The following is a 26,612-nucleotide window of genomic DNA, read 5'->3' on the forward strand; positions in this document are numbered from 1 at the left end:
CCTTGATTAGCCCAACTTCCCAACATGAATCTCCAAGTATGGTAGCCAATTATATTTGCAGAAGTCATCCACCTCTTGAATTTATAAAAATTTCAATAGCCTGGAGTTTTACAGAAGTTGAGCCCCTTTCATTCTATTTCTCCTAAATTGGAAAGTGGGAATGAGAAAACAATAATTTACTGGAAGGTAAAGTGACTGTTCTTCCTTAGTGGAAAGGTAGAAAGAAGAAAGTTTTGGTACCTGTGAGTCTTGGTGGGATTTAGAACCCAGATCTGCCAGTTATTAGCTGTGATACCTTCAGCAAGTCACATACTTTCCCAAACCTCAGTTTCTTAAGGAAAACAAGACTAATACCTTCTTCACAGTAGGTGTGTGAGGTTCAGAAATAGAATAGCAACACCTAGCATGTCACCAGGTACATATCATATACTCAATAAATTGAAACAGTAGCAAAAATAATATTAATAAATAATATATTATTCATTGATTCCACAAATAGTGAGGTCCTAGTATGTAGAAAAGACACTGTTCTAGGCAATTGAGATATAGAAGCAAATAAAACAGTAAAAAATCCCAGCCTTCACGGAGTTCACATTCTAGTAATTATTGTGAATGGTTTTTATGTTATTTCCCTCCATTCTGATATTAGTGGTAGTAAACTGGAACAAATTTCCATGTAAATATTTCCAGCCTCAGGAGAAAGTATCTCAAAGTGAAGAGTATTTGGGTTCAATTCTGGTTCCCATGGGATTTCCAAGCACTTACCCTCTGTGTGGTGAGCCAGGAGCCGGGCAGTTGGTCTCTTTATGTTGAAAGAGGGGACCTTGGTGGAACCAGGACCTAGCACTGGTCCATTAGTGGCCTTTGAGGTGGACTTGGTCCCTCCATCCTGCAGCCTGGACACCAACTTTCCCACATCAACATCAGAGCAATGCTCCAACTTGCCATCTGAAAGAGGCCTGCTTGGGGATTTTCTCCCAGGATCAACTTCCCCACTCCTCTGAATAGGTAGTTTGGGGTGCTGTGGTAGCTTAGGAGGTTCTATGCTACTGGTGATAGTACCATTGGGTATTTGATGTTGGATTTCATCTGGAAAAAGTTGTTGTGAAGAAGGAAGATTAATGATAAATTTATCATCTTTTCATTTTGATACATGCACATATATTTAATTTTGAAAAACAGTAAATATTTTCCAAGGAGATATCACTGTGGCAAAAATCATCAGCAATATCATACAAAACCAGTCTTGACAAACCCCAATCCACATGTAGTAATGGGTGCCATTATATCAAGATCAAAGTATGATATTCACCAACACAATGAAGTAAAACCACATTAAACCAATATGTTTTATTCAAGAGGGAATATAATTCAAAAGAGACTTACAGTCCCCAATCAATGGAATATTCTATTTTTTAAAAATAAAAGTAACAGTTAATTCTTCACTATTTCACTTAAAAGTAAATTAAAGTCTATCAAAATCCATGTTAATAAAACGTAACAAAAATCAACTTATTCCTCCAACCCAATGAAGAAACTCCCAACTAGCCACTATAAGTTCTCTCCCCAGTCTTTGCAGACAACAATTTCCTCTGACATAAGTATATTCTTTTCAGTTGTTCTTAATCTTACTTAAGGCTTTAGAGAACCTAATGAGAGCCAAGGACCCTCTCCCTATTAAAATGAATGTATACAGATATTTGCCCACTGACAATTGCCAAAAGATAGAAGCAACCCAAGTTGCAATCAACCAATGAACTGGATAAACAAAATGTGGAATATATACTCATTTCCTAGGCTGCTCAAAGGAAATACCATGAAATGCATCAGGTTAAACAATGGGAATTTATTTGCTCACAGTTTTGATGCCAGGAAAATGTTCAAATAATGGTATTATAAAAGCAATGTTTTCTTCCTGAAGACTGGCTGTCGATGATCCTTGACTCCTCTGTCACAAAAGGCCATGGTGGCATATCCTGGTCTCTCCATCTTTTTTGGGTTTCATTGATTGCAGCTTCTTACTTCCTGTGGCTTTTTTGTCTGAATTTCACTTTCTTATAAAGGACTTCAGTAACAGGATTAAAACCTACCCTGATTGGGGTGGGTCACACCTTAGCTGAAGTAGCCTCATCAAAAAATCCCACTTAGAATGGGTTCACACTCACAGGAATGGGTTAACTTTAAGAACATGTTTTCCTGGGTACATACAGTTCCAAACCACCAAACTTTACCCTATGGACCCTAAAAGACATGTTCTTTCTACATGTAAAATACATTCATTCTATTATGATATCCAAAAAACCTTAAGTCATTTCAGAAACAGAGGTTAGTACAAAGTCTCCTCAAAATTGATCTGTCCTGGGTCAAAACTTCCCTCTTTCTGTGGACCTGTAAAACCTAGAGAACAAGTTTTCTGCTTCAAATATACAATGGAAGGACAGGGATAGAATAAACATTTCCATTCCAGGTGGGAGAAATTGGAAGGAAAACAGGAGTCACAGGTCCCAAACAATTTTGAAATCTTGCAGGGTATAATCCATTAGATTTCAAGGTCTGAGAGACATTGAAGGAACGTTTTGTCCAAACAGGAGCCCTATCCCTTCAAAGCACTTTGCCAGTGGCAGGGCCCTCCCAGAAACTTAGGGTGAAGATTCCACCTTCTTCAATCATTTGTATGGCGACCAGGCTGTTGGAAAATGTTAGGGCACAGATTCCATCCTTTCATAACAGTGGGGGTGGCAGCATTCTTTCTGAACAATGGAACAGAAGGACTGCCCTTTTTAAGTACCAGGGCAGACTCACCCTTTCCATATTCATGGATGGGCCCACTCTTGGCCTGAAAAAATGTCTTCAATCCCAGATGTCAGCTTCCATGGTTCTGCCCTAGAAATAATTTTTCCTTCAATCTGTCCCTTCTCTGACCCTTTTAGTCCAGGCTGGCAGTGGCTCCTTTCACACAAATTATGCAAGAAACTTGCCAGTTCTGCATGTAGTACATAGGGATCCAAATCATTAGACAGAAGACCTTTCCACAAATCATTCCTGTGTAACTGTATTTCCAATACTGACTTCCATGGAAATTGCTGACTGGTTCCGTATTCAGTTAAACTCTCACATGGAATACTATTCTCTGAGGAATTGCTTATCAGAAACTCAGAATTTTCCAAACAATTTATGGTTTCTTTGTGCCTAGGAGTTAAGTTCTCAGGTTATTCCTTTCCTCTCACATTTTTCTATAAACTGAAAGGAGGAACCATGTTGCACTTTCCATATTTAGCTTGGAAATCTGCTCAGCTGAATATCCACATTCATTATTTTCAAATTCTGCCTTCAATCCAACATCAGAACACAATTTTTCTAAGTTCTCTGTCATTTTAAAACAAAGATTGCCTTTCTTCCAGTTTCCAGTAACACAATCATCATTTTGTTCTAAGGCCTCATCACAAGGACCTTTAGCATCCATGTTACCGTAACAGTCTCTTTAAAGCAATCTAGGCTTTTTCTATCAAGCACCTCACAACTCTTCCATCCTTTATCCATTACCCAATTCCAAAGCTGTTCCACACTTTTTGTATTTGCAGTAGCAGCACTTCACTTCTAATACCAAAATCTGTATTTGTTTCCTAGGCTATTCAAAGCAAATACCTTGAAATGGGTGAGGTTTAACATTGGGAACTTTTCCAATCAGTTTTGAGGGCAGGAGAATGTCCACATCAAGGGATCATCAAGGCAATGCTTTCTTCCTGAAGACTGGCTGCTGACAATCCTTGCTCCTCTGGCACATGGCAAGGCACACGGCGGTACCTGGTGTTCTCTTCTGGGTTTCACTGATTTTAGCTTCTTGCTTCCTATGGCTTTTTTGTATGAATTTCATTCTCTTATAAGTGACTCCAATAATAGGACTAAGACCAATCCTGTTTGATGTGGGGTCATACCTTATTTGAAGTAGCTTCATCAAAATGTCCTACTTATAATGGTTTACATTCACAGGAATGGATTAACTTTAAGAACATATTTTTCTGGGATATAGACAGTTCTACCATACTATACAATGGACTATTATTCAGTCATAAAAAGGAATGGGGTTCTGATACATGTGACAACGTGGATGAACCTTGAGGATACTATGTTGAGTGAAATAAGTCAGACACAAAAGGACAATTATTGTATGAGCTCAATAATATGAAATAAATAATGAAACTCATAGAGTGAGAATTCAAATTAGATCTTACTAGGTGACAGGGTAGGGATCAACAATAGGGAGTAAAGGCTTAAAATATACATAGTTCCAGTTTTGAAAGATGGAAGTGTTTTGGTAATGGGTTGTGGTGATGGTAGCACATTTTAAATGTAATTAACAGCACTGAAATATATTTCTGAATGTGTAGTATGTATGTAAATAGAATTTTTTTAAATCCATGAAACTGCAGTATACAAACATTGATACCTGAGTTAAACTATGGACTACAGTTAATAGTACCATAAAAATGCACTTTTATAAATTGTAACAAAGATACCACATCAATGCACAGTATTATTAATAGAATGGTATGTAGGAATTCTGTATTTTATGCGTTACTGTTCTGTAAACCCACAATTTCTCTAATAAAAAAAGAAGTAAATCTAAGGGCTCAGTTTGCCATCTTGAACTAGAGTCTCTGATTTATATTAATGTTGATTTTTTTCCCACTGATATTGAACAATTGTGGGTTTTTTTGTGTGTGAATTGCCTACTCATATCCATGTGTGTAATGGTGTATTTCTTTTACTTATATGTAAGAGTTCTCTACTAAATATTGACAAAAAGTTTAAAAATAAATGTATATTAAAAAGCAAAATTTTGCAGCATAACACTGAGAGATTCATGGAATGCCCTGAAATTGTCAGTGAACTTCAGACTGAAAATTCCTCCTGTAAGGAAATTATCACCTTCTTTAGTAATAGGAAACCTAGATCAGAGTGTAGTACCTAAGAACAGAGGTTCTGGTCAGCTAAATAAAAACCAAGATCTTGTATGCATCCCAATGCAAATAAACTATTAAAAATATGGGAAAATAGAATGTGAACATTGACTAGGATAATGATCTCAAGAAATGCTTTGTTTTAGGTGGGTTGATAGTATCGTGGTTCTGCTTTAAAAAAAGAGTCCTTATATCTGCTTTAAAAAGAGATAGACACTGAAACATTTATGGATCGAATCACAAGATATCTGGGTTGGAGAAATGAGTAGTTAGGGTATAGATAAAACAAGATTAGGCATGTTTTGGTAATTGTTAAAGATGAGTGATGGATTCCTGGATGTCCATTACACTTTTTTCTCAATGTGTGTTTATGTTTTAATCTTTCTGTAATGAAATGTTAAAACAATGTAGGGTCTGGAGCCAAGTGACCAAGTCTGAATTCCAATTCTGCTTTTGACCCACTGTGAGACCTTGGGCTAGTTCCCTAATCTCTCAGGGCCTTGATTTCCTCAGCAATTAAAAGGGTATAGTAATTTCCTCATCAATTAAATGGGTATAGTAAGAACTTACCACATGAGGTTGTGATGAGGATTACATGAGGTGGTATACTTATTTCAGTGACTGGTATATAATAAATAAAAATTGGTAGTTATTACTTTATAAGTATCCTCCAAGTGGGAAGTAGGCAAGAGTTTCCATGTGTGAAGAAAGGACTTAGTCTTGCTTCCAAGGTTTTTTGCCCCAGAGAGATTTATTCTCCTTGGGAATTTCTCACTAATCACTGTTGCCAGTACCATAGGTGCTGCTGCCAAGGGAAATTCCCCTATCGAACTGGCCTCAGATGAGATACATGGTCATTCTTTTATTAAGTCTAGCACAACTATAGTCAGGCTGGAGCAGTAAATTAAAAAAATACCAAGGGTTCATAAATAATGTTGGGTACATAAGCATAAGTGTGCTATGGAACTATATCACTTGGCTTCTAGGATGTGCTTTGGTGCAGAGGCCATCTTTAATCCTCCAGCATTTAGGAGTAATTTCAAGCATATCTACCCTCTTCAAAGTCCAGACTCAAATCAATGAGGTATTCAATGACATGAATTTCTTCTCCCACATTCTTAAATCTTATCTTCTCAGTTACAGGATCCTATCTGAATACTTTCTTCTTCCATTGGAGAGAACCTAAGAACTTCCATCCCTACTCTGCTTGAGGGAAGGAAATATTGATTGGTTTTCCTCTACAAGTCACAATGGTATAACCATAACCTCAATACAGTATAAAAGGTCCAATTTTCATAAAGATGATCCACGTATACAGTCTCATAGAAGTCACAACATTCCACATGGGAAAGGATTTTCTCCTGGCTTTGAAATATAGGGTATGGGTTGATAGGAACAATGATGATTTTGGAACTAGACCCTTATGCCAGGGAAACCAGGTTCCAGGCTCTGGAGTATGTTGAATAATAATAATGATAGCATCGACAATAATAACAATGGTAATAACAATGAAAATTATAATAGTAAAACAGATATCTTTACTTGAGCACTTACTGTGGGCCAGGTCCTGTGTTAAGTGCTTTACATTGACGATCTCAAGTAATCCTCAAAACAACCCTACAAAGGAGGCTCAATGTCACAAAGCTAATAAGTGGAAGACCAAGGTCTCAAAATTGAAGTCTTTTTCCAGAGTTCACACACTTAAACCCTATTATGATATGTTTTTTTAATCTCAAATGATGATGATGGTTTATTTTTAGTAAGATTTTCAATCTAGGGTCCATGGAAAGCTCCAGGGAGTCCATGAACCTACTAAAATTTTATGTAAAAATGTGGACTTATTAAGTAGGTTTATTTTTCTGGAGATAGACTGTATTACTCCCATCAGTTAATAAGAGTTGTATCATTTCTTTCTTGAACAAGTCATTTGTTTCCATAGGAAAACACACAGGTCAGCCTTAGAAACTGTGGAGAAATGGGAGCGAATTAGGATCTGACAGGGAGACCTCAGAAACAGGCAAGTGGTCTGTCTTTAACATGGGAGCCTCTCTTCTATGTGTGTGTAAGTGGTAGAAAATATCTCTGAGAAATTACATGCCAGTGCAGCAGGAGAGAAAGATTGATTATTATAAGTGCTAGGAGGAGGACAGCACTAAGAGTCTGGAGGGGTTGGAGAAGGTTTGATAAAAAGGTAACATTTGAGCTGGGCCTGGAAGGATTGAAGTAGTAGATGGTGAAAAGGAGAAATGGCATTCCATGTAGAAAACAAACTGGAGGTATGAAAAATGATGGTTTGTCTAAGAAGTTTTTTTTAAATTAAGTGCGACTTGAGCATATGAACCTATTTGGGATTAAAGGGTTGGGTAGCTGGAGATGAGCTTGATAAGGTGGGCAAGGTCTGCACCATGAAAGCCATCATATCTACCGCACATGGGACTGAAAAGAGGTAAAGAGGAAATGAGATTATGTATTCACACTCACTAGAGTGGCTATAATAAAAAAATGATGGCCAATAATAAATGTTGGTAAGGATATAGAGAAATTGGAACCCTCACACTTTGCTGGTGGAAAAGAAAAATGGTGCAGCTACTTTGGAAAAAGCCTGGTCATTCCTCAGAAATTTAAAAGTAGAGTTACCATAACTGAGTAATTCTGCTCCTGGGTATACATACAAGAGAACTGAAAACATATGTCTACATAGAAACATGTACATGAACTCTCATAGCATCATTATTCATAATAGCCGGAAAGTGTAAAATCCCAGATGTCTAATTCTTGATGAATGGGGGAACAAAATGTGGTATTTACATACCATGGAATATTATTTGACCATAAAAAGGAATGAATTTCTGATATATTCTACAACATGGAAGAACCTTGAAAATACTATGCTAAGTGAGAGAAGCCACTCCATTTAGATGAAATATCCAGAATGGGAAAAGTCATAGAGATAAAAAGTAGTTTAGTGGTTGCCAGGGGATGGTGAGAGGGGAAAATGGGGATTAACTACTTAGTGGGTATGAGGTTTCCTTTTGGGAACATGAGATTTCTAGAACTAGATACTGTAATGATAGTGTAGCTTGTGAATATACTAAAAAAATGAATTGTACATTATAAAGGGGTAAATTTTGAAGCATGTGAATTGAATTATATTTCAATAAAAAGATAAAAAAGTCTAAGAAATGTCTAAATTGGATGACCCCATTGGAGATCATTTGGCACAAAGCCCTCATCACACATAGGAGTTTATTGAGACAGAGAGTGAAAGTGGCTGGCCCAACTCACTCAGCATGCTAGTGGCCAAGCTAAAATTAGATTCCAGGTTCATTCGTTTATTTTACACATGTACTGAAGACTTACTATGTGTCAGACACTGTGTTAGGTACTAGGGATTCAGTTGTGAAGCCAAACACAGTTCCTGTCAGCATAGACCTTATATTCTTTGGTGCATTTTTGGGAATATTGTGAATACATGACTAAATAAATTAATTTATCCCACTAAAAATGAGATTAGGCATTCCATTCACTGTTCCCTTTCTCCTTCCCCTGAATGCCGGATCACTTTCTCTTTGAAGGAAGTATCTCTTAAGTTTAGTGATCCCTTTCCTTCCATTATTCCTTATTTATACAGTCATTCATTCTACAAATATTTGTTAAACACATATGCTATATATCAGTAATTTTTCTAGGGTCTATTGATAGAGAGACTCTTATATTCCACTGATAAAGACAGTAGGAGAGTTGGTGTCCTAAAAGTCAAGTGAATAATGTCTCAAGATGGAAGAGTTAGGCAACTATGTCAAATGCTGCTATGAAGTTGAGTATAGTGAACACAGTGATGTGGCTATTTGATTGGGTCAAATGGAGTTTAGTAACCTTGCCAAGAGACGTCTCAGTGTAGTAGTGGGGGGCAGAAGCCCCTTAGAATGGGTAGTCTCCATACTACCAATTATTCCTTTGAATGCCATTTCTTTGTTCATGTATTATCTCTTCCTTTAGCCCATAAACTCCTTGAGGCCAGAGACTATGTCTTAACTGTACTTAGTTCCTAGCACAGTACCTGGCACATAGAAGGCATTCAACCCACGTAAGCCAATCTTAATTTAATATCTCAGAACATTCAGAAAGTACCCTGCTATGTATAAGCGCACAAACGTTAAGAATATCTTACATCCTTCACTGGTTTCCTGAGGGATCGTGGTAGCTTACTTTGCAAGTTCATCCATCCCTAATCTACTGCTAGGAGACTAGTTCTCTCTCTGGACACAAACTGTACAAAGCTTGATTCCTCTGCCTGATTTTAAGCCCTTGAACCAAAAGCGGTCTCACTTTGTATGGAAAAAAAATGGCCATGCACCAACTTCTGCCCTTATATCCACCTTGTGTCTAATCAACATTCAGACAATAAAAGTGAATTCCATTACTGACTGTATTAGTCATCCAAAGGAGTGCTGATGGAAAATACCAGAAGTCTGTTGGCTTTTAAAAAGGTATTTATTTGGGGTAGAAACTTGCACTTACCAGGCCATAAAGGATAAATTACTTCCCTTACCAAAGTCTGTTGCCACATTTTGGAGCAAGATGGCTGCCAAAGTTCAGCCTTCCTCTTCCTCTTAAGGTTCCGTGGTCTCAGTTTCTTCCAATATGAGCTATAGGCCATCAGGCTCTCTAGGCTTTGTCTCTCTCCCAGGGGCTCATTTCTCTCTGGGCTCAAGCTTGTTTCTCTCCAGAAGGTTAGTTGCAGATTATCAGGTGACCAACTCTATGTCTCTCTCCCTCATGCTCAATTCTCTCTGGGTTCAGCTGCTCTGCTCCTCTGTATGCTTACTTCCCAGGCTCCAGCTCAAAGCTCCCACCTCTGTCCTTTGCCATGTTTTTTCTCTGTAAGTGCCTGACTACCAAGGGGCTGAGACTCACCACCCTACTGATGTGGCCCAATCAAAGTCCTAATCATAATTTAATCAATTAAAGGTGATACCTCTGAAAGACCAGTTTCCAAATATAATTCAATAACTATTTTGGAATTCAAAAGCAAAACCAAACTGCTACACTGACCTTCACTTTCATCCAGGGAAGAAGTATAGAAAACTGTCCTTTCCCGCAGCAAGCGCTTTGAAATCGTGATTGGTTTGTGCCTCCTCGCCGTCACTCGCGGTGGAGGCACTGGGGGTGCAGTGCTTTCTTCAGGTGGACCTGAATATATCTGTGGAGGGGGAAGATATCCAGGAAACAATCAGAAAGATTAAGTGTTGTCTCCCTAATGCTATCTACCAGTTGATGCCTGCCAGGATTACATCTAGAGTCTGCCTTACTAATTCTACTCCAACTAAAGGAATTGGGAGGTTTTCTTCATCATTTCATCAATCAGAAAGTGTTTTGAGATCAATTACTATGCTCAAGGCACAGGAACTACAAAATATTGCAACACTAGTCCTGGATTTTCTACTTCATACGTTGGAGACCTCAAGCAAGTCACCTCCTTTCCCTGAAATTCAGTTTCCTCAGCTCTTACACAGGGAAAGTATGACCTAACTCACAGAGAGGGTGAGAATCAAATGAAAAACCTGACAGAGTACTTTGTATGGGTGGGGAAGTGGGGTAGAGAGAGACTATATATACTAATATACACATATACACATGTGCACTCAATATTTCTGAAAGGATACCACAGAAACTGGTTATACAGCATCAAAGCATGAAAAGAGGGAGGCAAACTTATGATTTCTCCTACACCTTTTTTGTTCTTTTAAAATTTCATACCATGTATGCATTACTTACTCAAAAAATTAAAGTAAAATAAAATTTAAAAATGAAAAATAAAGTGTCTTGAAAACTGTAAAGAGTAATGGATGAATGAGGGAGCAGCTGTAATAAGAACTTTTATACAGTGCCTCTTGTGTACTTGAGGATTTTCCTATATCTGGGAAGACTGATTTTTCAGCCAGAGTGCACACATTTTGTGTTGAGGGAGGAAGGAGATCATTGTCCACCCAGTGGGAATAACTAACTCATCCTCAATGATCAGTATGAAGAGAAATGTGAGAGCCCAACATTCTATTGGGCAAGGGTTAACATAGGGTGCATACTCCTGTAATGTACATGATTGGAAATACAAGGCAAGCCTGTGTAAAATCTGTACTATGATAAAGAACAATGTAAGAACAAAACAAGTCAGAAGATGTCTCATAGTATAGGGATGAGAGAATATAACATAGTAGGAAGCAAATGAGCATTGAGCCCATACAGTTATTGGTCAGATTCCGTTTCTACTACCATTAGTAATCATAATCTGAATAATTACCATTTTGTAAGCATCTGCTCAGGCTTTGTAGTATTTGTTTCAATATTTTTTTCCTCAACACAGCAGGGCCTTTGCACTGACTGTTTCTTCTACTTGAAATGCTTCCTCCCCCACCCAATACTTCCCATCCCTCTTCTCCTGTTTAATTTTTCTACTTATCATTTATCGCTTTCTACTATATTAGATGTTTTACTTATTTATTTTGTATGTTATCCCCTATTATACGTCATGCTACATAGAGGCATGTCTATACTATTCATTGCAATGTTCATAGCATTTGGAAGAGTGTGTGGAATTGCTGGGCCAAAGACAAGCACATTTAAATTTGTGAATAGGGGACTATGGGAAGATGGTGTCAGATTAGGCAGACAAGGCTCAGCTATCTCACAAAAACAATAGAGAAAGAGTCAAAAGCTTCCTAAAGGACCTGTTTTGGGGATCATCAGACTAGGACAGTGCTTCACCACACCCAAGAGGGTGAGGGACAGAGACACAAAGAAACCAAAAGAACTAACGGTGAGTTACTAAACCTCCCAGCCACTGGGAAGAGTTCCCCTCCCCCTATTAAGCAGGGGAGGTGGGGTTATAAAACCCCTGGCTCTCTCGAAGCCAAACTCGGCATGTAAATGCAATGCCTTCCCCCCAGCGTGGGACATGACACCCAGGGATGAGCCTCCCTGGCACCAAGGGACCACTATCAACTACCAACTGATGATGCAACTGGAAAACGACCTTATACGGAAGGTTCAATGCGGATCAGCAGAATATCCCTGTCTACATAAAATAACATGACTTTAAAATGCTGTTTGACCTAATGTAAGGGGGAAATGGAAAGGAGAAATGAGTTTATATGGCTACGAGTCTCTAAAAAAGAGTCTGGAGGCTGTCAGAAGGATTGCCCTTGTGCACAACTGAGCGGGGTCTGAGAGACAGATAGAGCAGATACAACCCCCAGGTATTGGTTCCTTTGAGGGCTAAAGAGACCCGTGGGAGTTATGGTCATGGCCGATGGGGTTAACTACCAGGTCAGATGGCCCCTCTTTGGAAATGGTGTTTATGTGTGATGAATCTGGACTCAGATGGGATCTCTCTTCATGGGACTTTCATGCTAATGTGCTGGAGGTGCAGTTGGTGTTGGGGTTTGGGATATATTTGGGGGATTTGAATCTCTGGACTGACAGTGTGATGGCCAGGTCCTGAGCCTCAGCAGACTCCAGTACCTACAGTCTGATTCATTGGACTCACCACACTCAGCTAAGATGGAGTTGAAGAGGGACAACCACCACACCATGGAGCCTAGAGTGATTACAACTGAAAGTGGGAGGATTACATCCAGCGTCCATGCGGAATCTGAGCCTCCTCTTGACATAGAGGTGCAATGGACACAACCAATCCAGTGTCCACATAGAAAAGGTGGCATTGGATTGGGAAAAGTGGACATGGTGGCTGATGGGTATGGGGAAAGGCGGGAGGAGGTGAGAAGTGGAGGCGTCTTTGGGACATGGAGCTGCCCTGGATGGTGCTTCAGGGGCAGTCACCGGACAGTGTAAATCCTCACAGGGCCCACTGGATGGAATGGGGGAGAGTATGGGCCATGATGTGGACCACTGACCAAGAGGTGCAGAGGTGCCCAGAGATGTACTTACCAAATGCAATGGATGTGTCATGATGATGGGAATGAGTGTTGCTGGGGGGGGGGGGGAGTGGTGGGGTGGGGGTGGTGGGGTTGAATGGGACCTCATATATATATATATATTTTTAATGTAATATTATTACAAAGTCAATAAAAATAAAAAAAAAAAACCCTGGCTCTTTGCAGCTGACTGAGAGGGGAGCATATGTCTTCCTGCCTCTCAGCTGTTACAAGGGAAAATGGAGGGGGAGTCAGGGGGCTTTTCTTCAGTGAATTCAGACAGCAGAGAGCCCACTCTGAATATTGGCTCTGGCCACACCAAAACAAAGGAAAACTGGGAGATAAACTTTCATGGAAAAGTCAGCCAATGAGCGCCAGCTACTTGCTGTTCTGCAAATTGCATGGACAAAAACTACTTTTGGTTCTCTATGTTCCCTAATTTTAGGGAGAAAATAAGTGTCCCATAAGTGAGTCCCTGGCCCTATTTTGATAACTTAAGCTGGGCAATTTTAAAGACAGGATAAGTTGAACCAAATATCAAAGAAGAGTTGTGAAAAAATAATAACAATAGGAAAGAGAGAGAAATTGGCCACCAAAGTAAATTCACCAACATAGTCAAATGCCTAGACATCAGCAAAATATTACAAGCAAAACTAGGAAACAGGAAGAGATGGCCCAGCCAAAGGAACAAACCAAAAATTCTGAAGAGATAAAGGAATTACAAAAATTAATCAATGAAAATCACACAACTCTCGTAAATCAATTTAAAGAATTGAAAGAAAATATGACTAAAGACATAAAGACTATTAAGAAGATACTGGATGAGTATAAAAAAACAATTTGAAAGTCTGCAAAGAAATGTAACAGAATTTATGTGAATGAAAGCCATAATGGATGAGATTAAAAATACATTAGAGGGGAGTGGATGTAGCTCAAGCAGTTGAGCACCCACCTCACATATGGAAAGTCTGGGGTTTGGCTCCAAGTGCCTCCTAAAGAAGACAAGCAAAACAATGAGACATTGAGCAGACATCAAGCAAAAACAACAAGCAGACAATGAGGAAAAAAACAATGAGCAGATAACAAGATGACAATGACAGACAACAAGCAAAACCAATGAGCAGACAATAAGCAAAATAAAACAATGAGCAAACATTGAGCAAAACCAAAAATGAGCAGGGAGAGGATATGGCTCAAGTAGTTGAATGCCTGCCTCCCACATGGGAGTTCAGTTTCCTGTGCTTCCTGGGTTCAGTTTCCTGTGCTTCCTAAAGAAAAACAAACAAACAAAACCAGACAATGAGAATACAATGAACAAAAAAAATACATTAAGGAACATAAAGGCAGATCTGAATGGCTTGAAGACAGAATTAGTGTTATCGAAGACAGAACATCTAAAGTGGAAAACAGAAAGAGAATGGAAAAAATGGAATAGGGTTTCAGGGAATTGAATGACAATGTGAACAACAAAAACATATGCACTGTCAATGTCTGAGAAGGAGTAGAAAATGGAAAAGGGGCAGAAAGAATATTTGAGGAGATAATAACTGGAAACTTCCCTACCCTTATGAAAGACATAAATAACAACATCCAAGGACAATACACTGCTAACAAAATAATTCTGAGTTGATCTACCCTGAGACACCTACTATTCAGAATGACAAATATCAGAGATAAAGAGAAGATTTTGAAAGCAACAAGAGAAAACCAAAGCATCATATACAAAGGAACCTTGATAAGATTAAATGTCAACCTCTCATAAGAAACTATGGAGGAAAGTAGAAAATGGTATAATGTATTGAAGATATTGAAATAGAAAAACTGCCAGCTAAGAATTCTGTATCTGGCAAAGTAGTCCTTCAAAAATGAAGGACAGTTCAAAGTCTTCACAGGCAAACAAAAAATGACAGAATATGTTACAAAAAGACAAGAAATTCCAGAGATAATAAAGGGAGTGCTGCAGCCTGAAAGGAAAAAAAAAAAAAACATGGGCAAGAGAACTGGAGAAGAGTGTAGAAGTTAAGATTATTAGAATGGGTAAATTAAAGGGAAAAAGACAACAATATGATATGACAACAGAAAGCCAAAGTGAAAATGGATGAAGTAATGCCCAAACAGTAATAACATTGAATGTTAATGGCTTGAACTGCTCAATCAAAAAACATAGAGTGATTGAATGGATAAAAAAATATGAGCCATTTACATATTGCCTACAAGAAATTCACCTCAGATATAAAGACACAACCAGGTTAAAAGTGCAAGGTTGGAAAAAGATATTCCACACAAATTGTAATGAAGAAGGAGCTGGAATAGTGATACCAGTATCAGACAAAATAGATTTTAAATGCAAAACTGTCATAAGGGATGAAGAAGGTCATTATATATTAATAAAAGGGGCAATTTAGTAAAAAGAAATAATTATACTGAATATTTATGTACCTATCCTTAGTGCTCCAAGATACATGAGGTACAAATTGGCAAAGCTGAAGGGAGAAATAGATATTTCTCTAACAATAGTTGGAAGCTTCAATAAACCACTTTCAGTATTGGATAGAATATCTGGACAGAGGATAATTAAAGAAACAGAGTGCTTGAACAATAGGTAAATGAATTACACCAAAGAGACATCTACAGAGCATTGCACCCTGAAACAGCAGGATATACATTCTTTTCAAGTTCCCATGGATCCTTCTCCAAGATACACCATATGTTGGGTCACAAGACAAGTCTCAATAAATTTAAAAAGATTGAAATTATACAAAACACTTTCTCTGATCATAATGAAATGAACCTAGAAATCAATAATGGATGGAAAAAGGGAAAATTCATACATATATGGAGATTAGACAACACAATCTTAAATAATCCACGGATCACAGAAGAAATTGCAAGAGAATTCAGCAAATATCTTAAGATGAATGAAAATGAGAAGAAAAAGTATCAAAACATATGGTGCACAACAAAAACAGTGCTGAGAGGGAAATTTCTATACCTCAACGCTTACATTAAAAAAGAAGAAAGAGCTAAAATTTAAGACCTAACTGCACACCTGGAGGAACTAGAAAAAGATCAGCAAACTAATCCCAAATCATGCCAAAGGAAAGAAACAGTAAAGATCAGAGCAGAAATAAATGAAATTTTAAAAAACCCAATGAATCTATGAAAAGGAAAGATGATATTTTGAGAACATCAAGGAAATCAACAAAGCCTTAGCTAGACTGACAAAGAAGAAAAGAGAGAAGGCACAAATAAATAAAATCAGAAATGAAAGGGGGGCATTATAAATGACGCCAAAGAAATGAGAGATCATAGGAGGATATATGAACAACTGTATGCCAAAAAAACTAGAAAATGTAGACGAGATAGACAAATTCCTAGAAACATACAAACCACCTATATTGACCCTAGAAGGAATAGAAGACCTCAATAAACCAATCACAAGTGAAGAGATTGAAAGAGTCACAAAAAACATCCCAAAGATGAAAAGTCCAGGACAAGATGGCTTCACAGGTGAATTCTACCAATTATTCAAAGATGACCTAATACCGATCTTACTCAATCTCTGCCAAAAACTTGAAGAGGAAAGAATGCTACCAAATTCATTTTATAAAGCCAGCATTACACTAATATCAAAACCAGATGAAGATACTACGAGAAAGAAAATTGCAGACCAGTATCTCTAATGGATATAATAGGTTGGTGCAAAAAGAACTGTGGTTTCAGACCATGAATTTTAAATCATTATAACTAGCCTCGAACACATCTTTATAAATCAAAATAGGAATCATTACAATCAACACATTTTTGCTAATAAGAAATAAGTTTGCTTATTCCTGTAGCATAAAAATCCATGCCTCAGGATTCAATGAACTCTTGGAAAGCATTTTCTTTTCTTTTTAAAGATTTATTTGTTATTTATTTCTCTCCCCTTCCCTCTCACCCCTCAGTTGTCTGCTCTCTGTGTCCTTCACTGTGTGCTCTTCTGTGTTTGCCTGTATTCTTGTCAGCGGCACCAAAAATCTGTGTCATGTTTTGTTGCATCTTCTAGCTGCGTCAGCTCTCCGTGTGTGCGGCACCATTCCTGGGCAGGCTGCACTTTTTTCACACTGGGCGGCTCTCCATACAGGGTGCACTCCTTGTGTGGGGGGCTCCCCTACACTGGGGACACTGCTGTGTGGCATGGCACTCCTTGCACGCATCAGCACTGCATGTGGGCCAGCTCATGACATGAGTCAGGAGGCCCTGGGTTTGAACCTTGGCCCTCCCATGTGGTAGGCAGATGCCCTATCCATTGGGCCAAATCCACTTCCCTTGGAAAGCATTTTCTGCATCCTGCTGGTTGAGAAAGTAGTTTCCCTACAAAAAGTAGTAAAGATTCTTGCAGAAGTGGTAGTCAGTTGGCAAGAGGTCAGGTGAATATGGCAGATGAGGCAACACTTCATAGCCCAATTTGTTCAATTTTTGAAGCCTTGGATGTGCGATGTGTGGTTGGGCATTGTCATGGAGAAGAATTGGGCCCTTTTATTTGACCAATGCCAGCTGCAGGCATTGCAGTTTTTGGTGTATGTCATCAATCTGCTGAGCTCACTTCTCAGATGTAATGGTTTCACTGGGACTCAGAAAGCTGCAGTGGATCAAACCAAAAGCAGACCACGAAACAGTGACCATGACATTTTCTTGATGCATGGGGAGTGCTTTGGAGCTTCTTCTCATTCCAACCACTGAGCTATTCATCGCCAGTTGTTGAATAAAATCCACTATTTGTTGCAAATCACAATCCAATTGAGAAATGGTTCATTGTTGTATAGAATAAGAGAAGAAAACACTTCAAAATGATGATTTTTAAAATGTTTGGTCAGCTCCTGAGGAACCCACTTATCAAGCTTTTTCACCTTTCCAATTTCCTTCAAATGTGGAATGACCATAGAATGGTCGATGTTGAGTTCTTCGGCAACCTCTCATGTAGTTAAAGAGGATCAGCTTCGATGATTGTTCTCAAATGGTTGTTGTCAACCAATGATGGCTGGCACTATGCTCCTCATTTTCAAGGCTCTCATCTCCTTTGCAAAACTTCTTTTTTTTTAAGAGATAAGCAAAATTACTTTATTTATACTTGTTTTTTCAATAATATATTTTTTTAATTTTAAAAAGATACTTAGATTACGTAAATGTTGCTTGAACCACCACTGCACTGTACGTTTGTTGGCAATTCCTAGGCAAAATACATTGCTGATGTGGCAAACTGTCTCTGCTGTTTTACAAACCATTTTGAACTAAAATAAGAAAATCGCTCAAATTTGCTTTTTTATCAAAATCATTTCCACCGTCTAAAATAAATATAAACCACTATCCAAATGGTGCAGCAGTGCTCCAAAATGTATTCACCAAAAGCAATAATGTGCCATGATGATGAAAGAGGTTGTTGATGTGGGAGGAGAGGGGTGAGGAGGTTGGGGGTATATGGAGACCTCATATTTTTTTAACATAACAATAAAAAATAAAGAAGGAAAAAAACATACTACAATCTACAGTAGTGAAAATGGCATGGTATTGGCAAAAGGATAGATGCACTGACCAGTGGAACCGAACTGAGAGTTCTGATATAGATCCTCATACATACAGCCATATGGTATTCCACAAGACCACCAAACCCTCTCACCTGGGAGAGAATGGCCTCTTCAACAAATGGTGCCTGGAGAACTGGGTATCTATATGTAAAAGAATGAAAGAGGATTACCAATTCACACCTTATACAAAAATCAACTCAAGGTGGATCAAAGACCTAAATATAAGAGCCAAGAACATAAAGACCTTGGAAAGCAATGTAGGGAAGCATCTACAAGACGTAATAGGAAAAGGCTTCATGAACTTCACACCAAAAGCATGAGCAGCAAAAGAACAAATAGATAAATGGGAATTCCTCAAAATTAAAGCTTTCTGCACCTCAAAGGAGTCTGTCAAGAAAGTGGAAAGTGCCTACAAAATGTGAGAAAATATTTGGAAACCATATGTCTTATAGGAGACTTTTATCCTGTATATATAAAGAACTCCTATATCTCGAAAATAAAAAGGCAAACAGCCCATTTAAAAATGGGAAAAAGATTAGAACAGACACTTCTCCAAAGAAGATATACAAATGGCTAAAAAGCACATGAAAATATGTTCAAAATAACTAGTTATTATGGAAATGCAAATCAAAACAAGAATGAGATACCATCGTACTGACATAAGATTGGCAGCTATCAAAAAATAAGAAGACTACAAGTGCTGGAGAGGATGTGGAGGTATGGGAACACTCATCCACTGCTGGTGGGAATGCAGAAGGATCCAGCCATTCTCGAGGACAGTTTGGCTGTTTCTCAAAAAACTAGCTATATATTTGCCATATGGCCCAGGAATTCCACTGCTGGGTATATACACAGAAGATCTGAAAACAAGGACACAAACTGATAAATGCACACCAGTGTTCATAGCAGCACTATTCACTATTGCCAAAAGTTGGAATCAACCAAAATACCCATCAACAGATGAATGGATAAATAAATTTGGTATATACATACAATGGAATATTACTCAGCTATAAGAAGGAATATAGTACAAACACAAGTGATAACACAGATGAATCTTGAGAACCTTATGCTGAGTGATGCAACCCAGGCATTGAAGAACTAATACTACACGACCTCTCTAATATGAAATAAGTAAACCAAGCTGTCTCAGAGTGTTAGAGACTGGATGATAGGCTTAAAGGAAGTTGGGGAGTAGAGGAAGTTTGTGAGCTGACACCTACATGGGTGAAATCTATGATAAGCTGGAGGTAAGTATTTTTACAGGGAAGGGATAAAATAGGGACATAAGGATACCTTTGGTGGGGCTTTGTGGGCTTGAGCAGGGCTAGGGATGGGAGAATGGATTGGATGACCCAACAATTGGGGGGAGGGTGGGGGGAACACTCAAACATAGGAGATTGTCAAGCATGTGGTTGAAATTATAATGTAGAGAAAATTCTTTAGAAAATGTAATAAGGAAGGTTATCTGTTTAAGATGCTTAAGGGGGGGGGGAGCACCTGACACAGGGCAAGCTTCTAGGAAGTGTGTGTGTGCTCATTTTGTCATATTGGTTTATATCATTGGGTGAAGACCCATAAAATGAGAGTGAAGGTATACCCACATTCTGGAGAGGACTGATGGTCTCAAACAGAGGGTATTTATCTCTCGAGATAAATGGTGGCTCCCAATGGGTTAGGCCAGTTGAGTATGTCAAGCCCTCAACATTGTTGCAAGTATTTCTGAATAGGGTCCTTCAAGTAATGCAGATTGATTGTCATGGTGGGCCCTGAGGGGAGAAGAAAAGAGGTTTTGAATAGATGGAATGAGTGCAAATGTCGGGCAATGGAAGTGTTCCACAAGATCTTGCAATAATGGATATAGGACATGATAATTACACCAAAAATGTAATAAAAGTCTGTAGGCTAAAATGTAAACCATAATGAAAAACATAAGATAACTAAAAATGTAGAAAACAGTCTAGTCTAAAATATAAACCATAATGTAAACCCAAATGGAACCATGTTTGAAAGCTATTGTTTCAATATCTGTACATTAGCTACGGCAAATATAATATGAACATGTAAAAAGATCATGGCTGGGGAAGGGACAAAGGGTTTGATGTTGGATATGTGGGAGTATTGTATATTGTATAAGTGAATTACTGTGATCTAAAACTTATGTGAAGACAAATTTAATAAGCAGGAAAAAAGAAAGGATGTAGACACTGAGGAAGAAATGGAAGAAATTGCCTTGCCACTGTACATACAGGGCAAAACCTATAGCAGTGATGAAAGGCAAAATGACAAACACAAAGATTTTTCATTTTTTCATTTTTTGATACCCCAATTTATTTTTCCTTTATTTAATTTTTCTAAATTAGTGTGTATTCTATATCTAACCTTTAAACTCATCACTTTATTCCATTTTACTATTACTGGAACCTGGTAATACATTAGGGTTCTCTTTTAAGGAAGTTTCAGACTACAGGGAGGTTCAACTATGGCAGGGGAGGAACATTGGTGTGAAGTGTTATTGATGGGGGGCACATTGGTTGGGAGGGAATTCTCCAGGGCATGTATACAGGGCACATAAAAACATTTGGATATTTTCATAGTAGTTCCAGTTAAAAACGACAACTGAGGGAGTGCTGAGTTCCTAGTCAGAGGAGCTTTTTCACACTCCCCAGTGGAACAGCAACAATCCCCCAAGTGCAATGGCAAAGACCAGTAAAGACGGATGGTCCAACAATGAGCCCTTGATACTGATGGCTATGATTATGAGCCTGTGTGCCTGAAATATGAACTAGGCCTAGAGCGGCAGGGTGCCTAAGAGTTACCTCCTGAGAGCTTCCAGGTTGCTCAAATGTGGTCATTCTCTAAGCTAAACTCAGCATGTACATGCATTACCTTCCCCGCAGTGCGGGACATGACTCCCGGGGATGAGCCTCGCTGGCACCGAGGGATTACTACCAAGCACTAGCTGATGATGTAACTAGAAAAAGACCTTGAATAAAAGGGTCAACTCAGACCAGCAGAAAATCTCAGCCTCCATGTAATATCAGATGTTGAAAACTGCATTTCTTTCCTAGTCAATTGTGACATTTTTTTTCTTTTAATGTTACATTCAAAAAATATGAGGTCCCATATACTCCCCACCCTTCTCACCCCACTCCTGCCCCCATAACAACAACCTCCTCCATCATCATGAGACATTCACTGCATTTGGTGAATACATCTCAGAGCACCACTGCACCTCATGGTCAATGGTCCACACTATAGCCCACACTCTCCCACAGTCCACCCAGTGGGCCATGGGAGGACATACAATGTCCGGTTACTGTCCTTGCAGCACCACCCAGGACTGAAAACAGCTCTTTGAACTTGAATAAAAGGGGTAAATGGAAAGGACAAATGAGTTTATATTGCTATGAGGTCCAAAAAAGAGTCAGGAGATCATCAGAGGGGTAATACTTATGCACGCCTCAGCATGGTACCAGAGACAGCGAAAGTAGACGAAAGCCCAGGTACTGGTTCTCCTGAGGGCTACAGAGACCCACAGGTTCTATGGTCATGGCAGATGGCTCAGAAGTTCAGTGCCCTATCAGATGGCCCTACTTTGGAGTTTGTGTTCCTGAGTGTGATAGAGTTGGACACAGATATGACCTTTCTACACATGCCTCTTTTGATATGTTTACCGGATCTGTGGTTGGCACTGGGGTGGGTGTATACTCAGGAGATCTGAATCTCTGGACTGTCCATTTGACAGCCAGTCGCTGAACCTCAACAGACTTGCAAGTCCTACCCTCTGGTTTATTGGACTTACCCCGGCCAGCTAACAGGGAGATGAAGAAGCTCAACCACCAAACCAGGGAGCCAAGAGTGCCTACAACTGCAAGCAGGAGAATTGCATCCAATATCCATGTGGAATCTAAACCCCTTCTTGATATAGAGGAGGAGTGGACATAATCATCCCAGTGTCCACAGAATGGAGGAATAGAGTATGGATTAGAGTGGACTTACTGGTGTTCTACTATGGAACTATTGTGATTAGTACTGGAAGAAATTGTAGCACTGATTTTTATAAAATGGTCATGGTAACTGCTGATGGTAGAGAGTGGAAAGAGGAAACATGATGTGGGGCATTTTCAGTACTTGGAGTTGTCCTGGGTGGTAATGCAGGGTTGGATGCTGGACATTGTATGTCCTGCTATGTCCCACTGGGTGGACTGGGGGAGACTGTAAACTCCAATGCAAACCACTATCCATGTGGTGTAGCAGTGCTCCAAAATGTATTCACCAAATACAATGATGATGAGAGGTTGTCGATGTGGGAGGAATGGGATGAGGGGGGTGGGGGTATAAGGGGACCTCATATTTTTTTAATGTAACATTTAAAAAAATTAATTAGAAATAAAATAAACATAAAATAAACACCAAGTAATAAGTCATTAGCAAAATATCATAAAGTGAGAAATGCACTTTAAAATAATAACCACATTTATTTTAAGAATGTATGCCAATATCAAACAGCAAATTTCAACAATGCAAAACTGCAATTAATTTGTACAGACTAATGTCCTTAATGAATATAGATGCAAAAATCCTCAACAAAATATTTGAAAACAGAATCCGAAAGCACATTAAAAGAATTATACATCACGATCAAGTGGGTTTTATCCCAGGTATGCAAGGGTGGTTCAGCAGAAGAAAACCAATTTGCATAACAAACCACATTGATAATTTGAAGAAGAAAAGACATGATCCTCTCGATTGGTGCAGAAAAAGCATTTTACAAAATAAGCATCCTTTCTAGAAAAAAAAAACTCTTCGAAAGATTGGAATAGAAGGAAACTTTCTCAATATGGTAAAGAACATATTTCAAAAACTTGCAGCTTGCATTGTACTGAATGGCAAAAGATTGAAAACTTTCCCTCTGAGATCAGGAACAAGACAAGCATACCCACTCTCACTATTATTATTCAATATTGTGCTTAATGTTCTAGCTAGAACAATTAGGCTAGACAAAGAAATAACAGGCACCCAAAGAAGAAAGGAAAAACTAAAACTTTCACTATTCCTTGATGACATGATCCTATACATAGAAAATTTCAGAAAAATCCATAACAAAGCTACTAGAATTCATAAACAAGTTCAGCAGAGTGGCAGGATACAAGATTAATATGCAAAAATCAATAGTATTTTATTACACTACTGATGTGCTTTCCAAGGAGGAAGTCAGAAACAAAATTCCACTTATAATAGTGACTAAAACAATCAAATATTTAAGAATAAACTTAACCAAGGACATAAGGACCTGTATTCAGGAAATGAAAAACCATTCCTAAAAGAAACCAAAGAAGACTTAAATAAATGGAAGCACATTCTGTGTTCACGGGTTGGAAGCTGAAATATCACTAAGATGTCAATTCTAACCAAACTAATTCACAGATTCAATGCAATCCCAATAAAAATCTCAGCAGCTTGTTTGGCAGGAAGCAAAAAGCCAATAATCAAATTTATTTGGAAGTGTAAGGGGCCCCAAATAGCCAAAAATATCTTAAAAAGAAGAATGAAATAAGAACAAGGCCTAGAGCTGCAGGGTGCCTAAGAGTTACCTCCTGAGAGCCTCTAAGTTGCTCAAATGTGGCCAGTCTGGAAGCCAAACTCAGCATATAAATGCATTGCCTTCCCCCCACCTTGGGACATGACTCCCGGGGATGAGCCTCCCCAGAGCCGAGGGATGACTACCAAGTACCAGCTGATGATGTAACTAGAAAACGACCTTGAATAAAAGGGTCAACTCGGACCAGCTGAATATCTCAATCTACATATGATACCAGGAGTTAAAAATGCTTTTTGACCTGAATAAAGGGGAAAATGGAAAGGACAAATGAGTTTATATGGCTATGAGTCTCCAAAAAGAGCCGGGAGGTTAGCAGAGGAGTTGCCCTTATGCACACCTGAGCAGAGTCCCAGAGACAGATAAAGTAGATACAACCCCAGGTATTGGTTCTTCCAAGGGCTACAGAGAACCACAGGTTCTATGGTCATGGCAGATGGAGTTCAGTGCCTTTTCAGCTGGCCCTACTTTGGAGTTTGTGTTTCTGTGTGATGGAGCTGCACTTAGATGTGATCTTTGTCCACAAGTCTCTCCTGTTACTTTTACAGAACTGTAGTTGTTGCTGGGGTTTAATGTATACCCAGGAGACCTGAATCCCTGGACTGACCATGTGATAGCCAGGCCCTGAGCCTCAACAGACTTGCAACTCCTACACTTTGGTTTATTGGACTTACCCCAGCCAGCTAACATGGAGGTGAAGAAGGCCAACCACCACACCAGGGAGCCAAGAGTGCCTTCAACTGAAAGCAGGAGAATTGCATCCAGCATCCATGTGGAATCTAAGCCCCCTCTTGATATAGATGTATAGTGGACACAACCATTCCAAGATCCACACCATGGAGGAATAGAGTGGACTTACTGATATTCTATTCATGAACTATTGTGATTAGTAATAGAAGAAAATGTGGCACTGGTGTGGAGAAAGTGGCCATGGTGGCTGCTGGGTGTAGGGAGTGGGAGGAAGAGATGAGATGTGGGGGCATTTTCGGGACTTGGAGTTGTCCTGGGTGGTGCTGCAGGAACAGCTACAAGACATTGTATGTCCTCCCATGGCCCACTGGGTGGACTGTGGAAGAGTGTCGGCTATGATGTGGACCATTGACCATGAGGTGCAGCAGTGCTCAGAGATGTATTCACCAAATGCAATGAATGTCTCATGATGATGGAGGAGGTTGTTGTTATGGGGGGAGGAGTGGGGTGAGAAGGATGGGGGGTATATGGGGACCTCATATTTTTTAATGTAATATTAAAAAATAAAGACAAAAAAAAAAGAAGAATGAAGTTGCATCCATACTTCCTGACTTTAAAGCATTTTTACTTGCTACAGTGATAAAAACAACAACAACAACAACAGCATGGTATTGGCGTAAGGACAGACAGATTGACTAATGGAGCTGAATCAAGGACTCAGAAATTGACCTTCACATCTACAGTCAAGTGACTTTTGACAAGGCTGTTAAGTCCACCCAGGTGGGTCTGAATGGTCTATTCAACAATTGGTACTGAGAGGACTGGATAGCCATATCCAAAAGAAAGAAAGAAGACCACTATCTTATACTTTATACAAAAAGTAACTCAAAATGGATCAAGAACCTAAATATAAAAACAAAAAACATAAAACTCCTAGAAGAAAATATAAGAAAACATCTTTTAGATCTTCTGGTAGGCAGTAGTTTCTTAAAAATTATACCCAAGTCATAAGCAACAAAAGAAAAAATAGATACATGGGACCTTCTCAAAATTGAACATTTTTGGCCCTTAAAGGACTCTGTCAAAAAGGTGAAAAGGCAGCTGACTCAATGGGAAAAATATTTGGCAATCACATATCTGATAAGGGTTTAATAGCCATGATATATAAGGAGATCATACAATTCAACAATAGAAAGAAAAACTACCCGATTAAAAAATGGGCAAAAGATTTGATAAGACAACTGTCCAAAGAAGAAATACAAATGGTAAACAAACACATGAAAAAATGTTCAACATCAGGAGCAACTAGGGAAATGCAAATCAAAACTACAATGCCATATCACTTCAAACCAATTAGACTTGTCACTATTAAAGTCAGAAAACTGTAAATGTTGGAAGGACAAGGAGATATAGGAACACTTATTCACTGTTGATGGGAATGTAGAATGGTACAGCAAATGTCAAAAACTGTTTGGCAGTTCATAAGGAAGTTGAATATAGACTTGCTATAGGACCCAGCCATACCATTGCTAGGTTTATATACAAAAGAACTGAGAGCAGTGAAACAAAGAGATATCTGCACATGTATGTTCTTAAGAACCCAGGTGTCCATCAACTGATGAATGAATGAAGAAATTGTGTAGTATACACATAATGGAATATTATGCAGCAGTAAAAATAAATGAAGTCGTGAAACATATGATAACATGGATGAACCTGGAGGACATTATGTTGAGTGAAGTAAGCCAGACACAAAAGGACAGATACTGTACAATTACCCTATTATGAACTAAATATATTATGTGAAATAGAAATATATGTGAAATATGGGTATGGGTGAAATTGCATATATAAGACC

At 38.8% G+C, this 26,612-nt stretch overlaps 1 protein-coding gene across 2 annotated transcripts in view; it reads right to left on the minus strand.

Annotated features, from left to right (window-relative positions):
* Nucleotides 1-26,612, minus strand: part of OPHN1 (oligophrenin 1) — a 540,428-nt gene that overhangs the window by 18,115 nt on the left and 495,701 nt on the right. Inside the window, exons 20-21 of one of the 2 annotated variants that reach the window (XM_004482488.3) lie at nucleotides 10,017-10,164; nucleotides 766-1,089 (exon numbers count right to left, since the gene is read on the minus strand). In XM_004482488.3, the coding sequence (XP_004482545.1) occupies nucleotides 766-1,089; nucleotides 10,017-10,164 (472 nt within the window). The remainder of the gene's footprint in view (nucleotides 1-765; nucleotides 1,090-10,016; nucleotides 10,165-26,612) is intronic. The other variant, XM_004482489.3, reaches the window with a different exon arrangement.

This window comes from Dasypus novemcinctus, chromosome X (genome assembly GCF_030445035.2).
Source record: "Dasypus novemcinctus isolate mDasNov1 chromosome X, mDasNov1.1.hap2, whole genome shotgun sequence".
Classification (NCBI taxonomy): domain Eukaryota; kingdom Metazoa; phylum Chordata; class Mammalia; order Cingulata; family Dasypodidae; genus Dasypus; species Dasypus novemcinctus.